This window comes from Nicotiana sylvestris, chromosome 6 (assembly GCF_000393655.2).
Source record: "Nicotiana sylvestris chromosome 6, ASM39365v2, whole genome shotgun sequence".
Classification (NCBI taxonomy): Eukaryota; Viridiplantae; Streptophyta; class Magnoliopsida; order Solanales; family Solanaceae; genus Nicotiana; species Nicotiana sylvestris.
In genome coordinates this window covers 212347142-212357673 of record NC_091062.1, presented here as the reverse complement: position 1 = coordinate 212357673, position 10532 = coordinate 212347142, and the positions used below count along the sequence as shown (strand labels likewise).

The 10532-nt window shown below is 37.1% G+C and overlaps 1 protein-coding gene across 1 annotated transcript; it reads left to right on the top strand.

Moving 5' to 3' along the window:
• The first annotated feature begins 1177 nt into the window (after window positions 1-1177).
• On the top strand, window positions 1178-8664 carry LOC104246414 (immune-associated nucleotide-binding protein 9-like). The gene is made up of 6 exons (XM_070150279.1): window positions 1178-1414; window positions 1676-1947; window positions 2233-2397; window positions 2513-2644; window positions 2819-2963; window positions 8583-8664. Exons 1-6 carry the CDS (start codon window positions 1189-1191, stop codon window positions 8588-8590), a joined length of 948 nt encoding a protein of 315 aa, XP_070006380.1. The 5' UTR covers window positions 1178-1188; the 3' UTR covers window positions 8591-8664.
• Window positions 8665-10532: the final 1868 nt, after the last annotated feature.

The following is a 10532-nucleotide window of genomic DNA, read 5'->3' as shown; positions in this document are numbered from 1 at the left end:
AGCACGTCAAATTCACAGTTTAATTTTTTTAGTTAGTGTATTAGATATTGATTAAATACAGTTATATATAGTATACATTTACTGCTTATTTTTAGTTTAAAAGAATAGGTGAGCGGTTAATTCTTCTTCTTTTTATAAAAATCCAAAAAAAAAAAAAAAATCTAAAGGCCCAATACTCGTTTCTCAAGAAAGGGATTATTAGCTGTCATAAGTCAATCTCCCCTGTACTCCTAACTGCAGTCTCTCTCTCAAGGTCAGCAAAAATTTACTCCATTTCTTAGCTCTGTGCTTAATTAGTTCATTTCGTGTTTATATATATGATATATTTTATCAGGACTATGATCTGAGTTTATGTTATTCATTTCTTATCTTGTATAATGTGGAGGAATTTCTACTATCATCCTGCTGTTTTTTTGGGCATATAACATAATAGTGTCAGGATTTCTTTATGTTAGTTCTTTTTTAATCAAATAATTAACTTGTAATACAGACACTATGAGCGATCATAATGTTGGATTGTCAAAAGATTGTGTTGCATGCATGTATATTCTGCTTAATTCTTAAAAGAGCTTTTTCTCTTCTGTTGCATTGTCCTTTTGCAACCTTCCAATATACTGATTATAATTGAAAACCTGCTTCTAGTTACCTGATCATTTCTCTTAGACTTAGTAGTACTTGAAATCCACCATGAAAAAGTTAATCAGGTATGGGTTCGACCTTTAAAATTCTTAGCACGAACTTATTGTACTTTTGGTTCAAATCTAATTATGTGTTGGAATTTAGTGGGTTTTCACACACACACAAAAAAAAATGTAACACTCCGCACTGGAAATATTGGATTCAGATGAACCCGCATCTGAAGAGCTGCATCTGCCACTGCCATCATGCATTTGAATTCCTTCTTAGTAAGTGGCTATTTGTTCTGTTCCCATAGTAGAGGCACGTGAGCTTCGGCCTCAAGACCTTCTTGTTTCCACTTATCTTCCATGGTTTGAGTCCTTTATGTGAAGGGGTTACCACTCTAAAGATTTACTTAAGCATCAGAAAGATTTTGATTATTGTTGATTTTATTTTATTGATTCACCATTGATGTTGTATTCCTTCGAAAGAAGGATCTTTAACTCTGTTCTTTCATCGCTTAACCTGACCGTGACCAGTTGCTTAGGTGAGTTGATCCGATAAGATAAGATGGTTGGAAGTTCAGTCAGTGATGATTGGGAATTTATTGGAAATGGAGCTCGGACACTACTTCTGATTGGGCGTACAGGTGACGGGAGAAGTGCCACGGGCAATAGCATTCTTGGAAGAAAGGCATTCAGATCAATGCCTAGCTTTAGTGGTGTTACAAGAACTTGTGAAATCCAGAGGACTGAATTAGAAGATGGACAGATTCTTGATGTGATTGATACCCCTGGTACAGTCAATTTTTTTCTTTAATTAATCGCTTTGCACTGTTATATGTTAACTAAAACCTTGTAATCAATTAGTATAATTCTTAGAGAAATGTAAAGTCAATTAATAAAGAAAAGCTTAAGATATCTATTCTTTAATCTTTGTATGATTGACACTTCCTATTATATGACTAGTACCGTAAAAACAACCTATGCTTCTCTAGTTCTTGAATTCTTCAGGTAATCTGTAAAGTTACTGATAGCTTACATTGTGGGAATTGCAGGATTTGACTTAACAGCTAAGTCTGAATCAGTTGGAAATGAAATAATCAAAGGCATTGATTTGGCCGATGATGGCATCCATGCTGTTCTTTTGGTTTTGTCTGTACGAACTCGCTTTTCAAAAGAAGAACAAGCTGCTATCCAGTACTTTAGGGAGTTGTTCGGGGACAAAATTAGTGATTATATGATTGTCGTCTTCACTGGAGGGGATGAGCTTGAAGACAATGAGACGCTGAATGATCACTTAGATAGTTCCTGCCCTGAGCCTTTAAAGGTAAAATGATGTGCAGAGATGTATAGTCGGATGTATTTGCAATAGTGCGGCTTGGTATAAGCTGACTGATTCTACTAGCTAATATACGGGCATTTTAGCTTTCATCTATTTAAGAGGTTTCTTCATTTTGTTTCAACTTTGAATGAGAAGAAGAATTTTCATTGGATTGTCGTGCCAATGTTTTTTCTGCATTAACTATGACTAAAGCGAGAAAAGTTTTCATAATTTTATGGTATATTGCTCAAGAGTGTCTGTTCCTTAAATTAGTTTGTCCTACCGTTACAGGAAGTTCTTAAGCTGTGTGAAAACAGACATGTGCTATTCGACAATGAGACTAAAAATCCAATGAAGAAAGCTGACCAATTGAGGGAACTTCTTTTCCATGTGAATATCGTTGCACAAAAGACTGGTGGAAAACCATATACGAATAACTTGTTCAAGGAAGTAAAGGTATGCATACAGCATTCAGTAATTGATTGGATTCGTTTCGCATTATTCGTTAGTTCTTGTGAAGGGAGGGAGGTAATTAATAACCTATTTTGTAAATATCGATTCTCATTTATAGAAGATGGAACTTCATAATGACAAGTTGGAGGCTAACTCTTCGCCGGGAAATATAAAGCAAGAGGTAACTGAGTTGAAGGAACAACTGCAGAGGTGGTCTTGCGAGGAGCAACATAGGCAACTATCTGAAATGGTAGGTACCACTATTGATGCACTTTTGCTTCCATTATCATTTGAAAATATCCGTTGTCAATGACATATAAATTACGTTAAAACAAAATTATCGTCAAGCACGAATGTTATATTTTCTTATTTGTTAATGGTGCCCCTTGAGCATTTTATCGACCTATCTTTACATATTTGATAGGTCGAAACTAAGTTGAAGGAGATCATGCATAGTCTTGAAAAGCATTTGGGGGTGGAAAAAAATGTGGAGAGCAACAATCAATTATTTAGAGATATCTTGGAGAAGAAAGCTCAAAGGGAGAGTAAGGCGCTGATCAGCCTCAAAGGTTGGTGTCTATTTTATAAGTTATTGTCTTTTTTTCTTCTTTTGTCAGCTTCAACTTCAAGTATTATTCAAACATATATAATTGCATATTTGTAATATCATTCATGTCATTATTTTCTTTCACTACTATTTTTAATTTAAACTTGTACATGTTGCTAATTCATTGACGTAATTGATCTTTGCAAAGTAGCTTAATTTTTCCAGTCTTTTACAGAGTTTTGTACTGCATGCCCTGTAAGTTAAAACTATCCGTTAGTATTAATATTTAGTACAGAATTCTAAGTTGTTCTCATTTCCTTTGAAGGTATAGAAAATTATGGTTCTTCCACTGTTTGTCTCATGTTTTGTTTCTTGTTGGCGTTGCGTAAAATTCTGACTTTTGTCTTCTGGTTTTGTTTGATGGATGAGTTAGGGGGACGTCGTTCATACAGCTGCTGCAAATGTCGAAGTCATCTCTCATTTGATGATGATATTGTTGAATTTTAACAAAATATTTGTCCCACATCGGTGGGAAAACAAAAGTTGGGGGGATTTTCCCCCTATAAAAGAAGGCTTAATGTTTAGGATTGAAAACACCTCTCATTTGCCTTCTCATCTGTTTAAGGCATTTGTATCTTCTCTCTTTAGTATTATTTCACTTGTATTTTTGGAGTGGAATAAAATATTGGTTGTGTCCGAGGAGTAGGCAAAATTAGCCGAACCTCGTAAATTCTGGTGTTCCCTTTATTGTTGCTTTATTGTCTTATTTATTATTTGGTGGCTGTCATAATTTTTGGTATAGTAGTTGTGACTTATTCACACTATATACATTTGGCTTCCGCAACAATTGGTATCAGAGCCAAGGTACTGTCTAAGTATCCTCTGTGGTTGCAGCAAAGTCTGATCTTCCACATCAGAAAAGATTTATCTTGGTAACTGTGTCAAGGTTCTGTCTGAGTATGCTCTGTAGTTGCAGCTTAGTCTGATCTTCTACATCAGAAAGGAAATAATCTTGATTTGTGTCGTCAGCTATTAAATAATATTTGTGTCAAATATGGGAGATAATAAACAAGAAGAATCTACATCAAGTGTCAACAATACGTCATCATTGGCATCTTCGCTTATGACAAGAATTGTGTCAAATGCGAAATTTGCGGTAGAAATTTTTGACGGGTCCGGGCATTTTGGGATGTGGCAAGGCGAGGTTCTAGATGTCCTTTTTCAACAAGGGCTAGATCTGGCCATTGAAGAAAAGAAACCAGATGTTATTGGAGAAGAAGATTGGAAGATTCTCAACCGTGTTGCTTGCGGTACCATTCGATCCTACCTTGCTAGAGAGCAGAAATATCCATACACAAAGGAAACTTCTGCAAGTAAATTATGGAAAGCACTGGAGGATAAATTTTTGAAGAAAAACAGTCAAAATAAATTGTACATGAAGAAGAGACTGTTTCACTTCACCTATGTTCCTGGTACCACGATGAATGAACATATCACCAGTTTCAATAAGTTGGTTACAGATTTGCAAAATATGGATACAACTTATGATGATGGTGACTTGGCCTTGATGTTGTTGGCGTCACTTCCTGATGAGTACGAGCACCTTGAAACTACTCTACTCCATGGAAATGACGAAGTTTCTCTCAGAGAAGTTTGTTCGGCTTTGTACAGCTATGAACAAAGAAAGCGAGAAAAACAGAAGGGCGGAGAAGGAGAAGCACTATTTGTGAGGGGTCGTCCTCAAAATCAAACGAGGACAAAGAAGGGAAGATCCAAGTCAAGATCCAGACCCAGCAAAGATGAATGTGCCTTTTGTCGAGAAAAAGGGCACTGGAAGAAAGACTGTCCGAAGTTGAAGAATAAGGCCAAACATAACAATGGAAAGGCTATTATGGATTCAAATGTAGCTGATTGTGATGATTCAGACTTCTCATTAGTTACAACAGAGTCATCAACATCATCAGACATATGGTTGATGGACTCGGCTTGTAGCTATCATATGTGTCCCAACAGGGACTGGTTCGTGGAATTTCAAGAAGGAGAATATGGAGTCGTCCACACAGCGGATAACAGCCCTCTTACCTCATATGGCATTGGTTCAATACGATTAAGGAACCATGATGGAATGATCAGAACATTGATAGATGTTCGATATGTACCGGATTTGAAGAAGAATCTCATCTCTGTGGGAGCCCTAGAATCAAAAGGGTTCAAAATCATTGCAGAAAATGGAGTGATGAGAGTATGCTCCGGTGCACTAGTGGTAATGAAGGCTAATCGGAAGAATAATAATATGTACCGCTATCGTGGCAGTACAGTTATTGGGACAGCGACAGTGACATCCAGTGACGACAAAGAGGCAGAAGCAACCAAGCTATGGCACATGCGCTTGGGACATGCTGGAGGAAAATCCTTGAAAACTCTATCAGATCAAGGATTGTTAAAAGGAGTAAAGGCTTGCAACTTGGAGTTTTGTGAGCATTGTGTTAAAGGGAAACAGACAAGGGTTAAATTTGGTACAGCGATCCATAATACTAAAGGCATTTTGGATTATGTACACTCAGATGTTTGGGGTCCTTCCAAAACACCTTCATTGGGTGGGAAGCACTATTTTGTAACCTTTGTTGATGATTTTTCCCGAAGAGTATGGGTGTATACAATGAAGAGCAAAGATGAAGTGTTGGGAATTTTTCTCAAATGGAAGACGATGGTGGAGAATCAAACAGGCAAGAGGATCAAGTGTATTCGCACAGACAATGGAGGTGAATACAAAAATGATCATTTCAATAAGGTCTGTGAAAATGATGGCATCGTCCGACACTTCACTGTTAGACATACACCACAACAGAATGGAGTGGCAGAACGTATGAACCGGACCTTGCTGGAGAAGGTACGGTGTATGTTGTCCAATGCTGGCTTGGGCAAAGAATTTTGGGCTGAGGCAATTACATATGCATGCCACCTCATTAATCGTCTACCATCTGCTGCTATTGATGGCAAGACACCATTTGAAAAATGGTATGGAAAACCTGCTGTAGATTATAACTCTTTGCACGTGTTTGGCTCAACTGCATATTATCATGTGACGGAGTCAAAATTGGATCCAAGGGCAAAGAAGGCTATTTTTATGGGAATTACTTCTGGAGTCAAAGGATATCGCTTATGGTGTCCTATGACAAAGAAAGTAATATTCAGCAGGGATGTTACCTTTGATGAATCTGCTATGGTAAATAAGGTAACAGAAGATACCAAACAAAATAAAGGTGCTTCTAAGCAGGTGGAGTTTGAGGGAAAATTTATTTTTCCTACACAAGAAGCAGAGGAGGAAACAAATGAAGATTACCCTCTGGAAGGAGAGCCAGTAGAGGAGATTCCAACTCAGGAACCTCAACAACAACTTGAATCAATAGCAACCAGCAGGCCAAAAAGAACAATAACGAAACCTGTTCGTCTCATAGAGACGGTTGCTTGTGCAACCTCAATTGTAGCTGATGATGTTCCTACTACTTATAAAGACGCTGTCCAAAGTTCAGAAGAAGATAAGTGGAGGATTGCCATGAATGATGAAATACAGTCCCTTCATCAGAATCATACATGGAGATTGGCCAATCTCCCGAAGGGAAAGAAAGCAATTGGGTGCAAATGGGTATTTGCAAAGAAGGAAGGATTTCCTAACCAAGTAGATGTTCGCTACAAAGCAAGATTGGTGGCCAAAGGATATGCTCAAAAGGAGGGAATTGATTACAATGAAGTGTTTTCTCCAGTTGTAAAACATTCCTCCATTAGAATTATGTTGGCTTTGGTAGCACAATTGGATTTGGAACTAGTTCAGATGGATGTAAAAACTGCGTTTTTACATGGAAACTTGGAGGAGGAAATCTACATGACTCAGCCAGAAGGATTCAAAGTTGCTGGAAAAGAAAATATGGTGTGCAAACTTGAAAAATCATTGTACGGATTGAAACAATCTTCTAGACAATGGTACAAGCGATTTGACGAGTTTATGTTGCGGCAAGGGTACAAGAGAAGCAAATACGATCATTGTGTGTATTTGCACAAGCTTAAAGATGGTTCCTTTGTATATCTTCTCCTATATGTTGATGATATGTTGATAGCTTCCAAGAATTTGGAAGAAATTGATAAGTTGAAGATTCAACTGAAGAAGGAGTTCGAGATGAAGGATTTGGGTGAGGCAAAGAAAATTCTTGGCATGGAGATAATTAGAGATAGACGTTCAAAGAAACTCTGTTTATCTCAAAAGGAATATTTGAAGAGAGTACTTCAACGTTTTGGCATAGATGACAAGACTAAGCCAGTTAGTACTCCACTTGCTTCCCATTTTAAGCTAAGTACTACTATGTCGCCAATGGATGAAGTTGAACGAAAGTATATGTCAAAGGTACCATACGCAAATGTTGTTGGTAGCTTGATGTATGCAATGGTTTGCACAAGGCCTGACATTTCACAAGCTGTTGGAGTTATTAGCAGATATATGCACAATCCAGGGAAGGAGCATTGGCAAGCTGTGAAGTGGATTCTACGGTATATTCATAATACTGTAGATGTCGGGTTAGTTTTTGAGCAGGAAGACAATCAGTCTGTAGTTGGATATTGTGACTCAGATTTTGCGGGTGATATGGACAAACGAAGATCAACTACTGGTTATGTGTTTACTTTTGCAAAGGCATCAGTTAGTTGGAAGTCTACTTTGCAGTCAACAGTTGCTTTGTCTACAACAGAGGCAGAGTACATGGCTATTACAGAGGCTGTGAAAGAGGCAATTTGGCTTCAAGGATTGCTAAAGGAGCTTGGTGTTGAACAAAAAGGTATCACAATTTTTTGTGATAGTCAAAGTGCTATTCAATTAGCGAAGAACCAAGTTTATCATGCAAGGACGAAGCACATTGATGTTCGGTATCATTTTGTACGAGAAATCATAGAAGAAGGTGGAGTCACAGTGAAGAAAATTCATACTACGGAGAATCCTGCTGATATGCTGACAAAGGTGGTGACTGCGATCAAGTTTCAACATTGTTTGGATTTGATCAACATTGTTGAACACTGAAGATTGAAGATGAAGACACAACCAAAATTTGTTATTGAGAGAAAATTGAAGATGTGGAATTTTGCCAAGGTGGAGATTTGTTGAATTTGACAAAATGTTTGTCCCACATCGGTGGGAAAACAAAAGTTGGGGGGATTTTCCCCCTATAAAAGAAGGCTTAATGTTTAGGATTTAAACACACCTCTCATTTGCCTTCTCATCTGTTTAAGGCATTTGTATCTTCTCTCTTTAGTATTATTTCACTTGTATTTTTGGAGTGGAATAAAATATTGGTTGTGTCCGAGGAGTAGGCAAAATTAGCCGAACCTCGTAAATTCTGGTGTTCCCTTTATTGTTGTTTTATTGTCTTATTTATTATTTGGTGGCTGTCATAATTTTTGGTATAGTAGTTGTGACTTATTCACACTATATACATTTGGCTTCCGCAACAGATATTATCTCTAAGATGTTTCTGGTGAACGATTTCATTAGTCCATTCATACTTATTTGATCGCTATTGTCATGCACTTTATCTGCGATCATATGGTTTATGAGCATTAACTATAGAAAAGATAATATAATTGTATTGTTTTACAGGCAAGTAGTGGCAAAGCTTTCCTTTTTTCTCTGGTGAAGAATATTGTTCTTGGAAACAAAGAAGATAGACAACTTATTACTGGTCTTCACACAGTTGCTGACATTCACTGTGAGAAATGCAATGAGGTATTAGGTTGGAAGTACGAACGAGCTTTTGAACCAGCACAGAAGTACAAGGAAGGGAAATTCTTACTCGAGCGGTCCAAAATTGTTGAAGTAATATATAAAAATGAAAGCCCATAACCAAAGTCATCCTTGATTTTATATCTCAGTACTCTATGTAAGTTTTTCTATCCTGTCTATCACCTTTCAGTAGTCTACTGAACTTCCCAACGGAATTATCATATCCGTTTCGTTACTATCTTTTCACGTAATATCTGCATTCACAATTATCTTCAGACGTACAAGTAGGAGGTTATGTTTGCGTGATCTTCTATCTTCAGTTATTTTTTGGTTACTATGTGATAGTTTCTCCATAGTTTCTCGCATTGTTTATCAGTGCCTGTTTTGATGGATTTGGGATCAAAGATAACTCAAATGCTGGTAAATACTGGAGTTCAACACTAGACTTTCTAATCTCTTTGTGACTTGTTTATGTTCATGATACAAAGATAATATATATAATCCATCACATCTTCACATACTATAGGTCCTACTAATTGTATCTGTGGGGTCCATCCCATAAATTTAGGAAGACTTTTCTTCCTTTGTTGGTTTTTCAAAGTTGGCAGCAATTTTTTCATCTGTATTGTCAAAAAGGGTAGGTTGCAGAAGAAAAATGTCAAGTGTAGTAGGCGAGACTCTGCCTATAAAAGGAGAGCTTCGGCTCACATTTCCATACACCACAAACATCAGACAATACATCTGAGTGAGAGAGCAAGGTATTCCATAAACTATAAGAAAATAGTTAGTAAAAAAAAAAATAGAGTGTGAGAGATATTATAGTGAGGTGAAAAAAGCAAAAAGAGTATTTTTTTTCTTTTGAGGGTGTAGTGGTCTTAGAAGTATTGTACTCGTTACTACACAGTATAAAATTCATTGCTATAGTGATATCAATCGCTCTTCTTGGCCGTGGTTTTTCCCTTATTCAGAAGGGTTTCCACGTAAAATTTTGGTGTCATTTTTGCTGCATTTTTATTCTTGCTGATTTAACCATAACATAGTGGTCCACGTTTATCACTAATACCGTAAATATTATTTTTACGAGATTTATTCCCAAGTGGTATCAGAGCCAAGGTTCTGTCTTAGTATGCTCTGTCGTTGCAGCACAGTTTGAACTTCCACATCAGAAAAGAATTACTTTGGTCTCTTAATAAATAGTATTTGTATTTGTGATAAACGATGGAAGCCAATACTAATATAATGACTACTTTGAGTGGCACAAATTATGCCATTTGGAAGGGTAAAATGGAAGATTTGCTCTATGTCAAGAATTTTCATCAACCTGCATTCGCTACTATAAAGCCTGATAATAAATCAGATGAAGAGTGGAATTTGTTACACGGGCAAGTTTGCGGCTTTATTAGACAATGGGTTGACGATAATGTTTTGAACCATATTTCCGGGGATACACATGCTCGAACCCTATGGGAGCACCTTGAAAGTATGTATGCTCGGAAAACTGGAAACAATAAGATGTTTCTAATAAAGCAGATGTTGGGTTTAAAATACCATGATGGTTCCGCAATGACAGATCATCTGAATAATTTTCAGGGGATTATGAACCAGCTATCTGCTATGGGCATTAAATTTGATGAAGAAATTCAAGGCCTGTTTCTACTTGGTTCCTTATCAGATTCTTAGGAAATTCTTAGAAGTTCATTATCAAATTCTGCTCCGGATGGTGTGTTCTCTATGGATCTTGTCAAGAGCAGTCTTTTAAATGAAGAGATGAGAAGAAAATCTCAGGGTTCCTCCTCATCAGATGTCTTGGTGACTGACTCTAGGGGG

Coding starts and splice junctions, on each gene's coding strand:
- LOC104246414 (XM_070150279.1), top strand. CDS start 1,189: ATGGTTGGAAGTTCAGTCAGTGATGATTGGGAATTTATTGGAAATGGA. Junction 1,415..1,675: donor TGATGTGATTGATACCCCTG/GTACAGTCAATT, acceptor TGGGAATTGCAG/GATTTGACTTAACAGCTAAG. Junction 2,398..2,512: donor ACTTGTTCAAGGAAGTAAAG/GTATGCATACAG, acceptor TCTCATTTATAG/AAGATGGAACTTCATAATGA.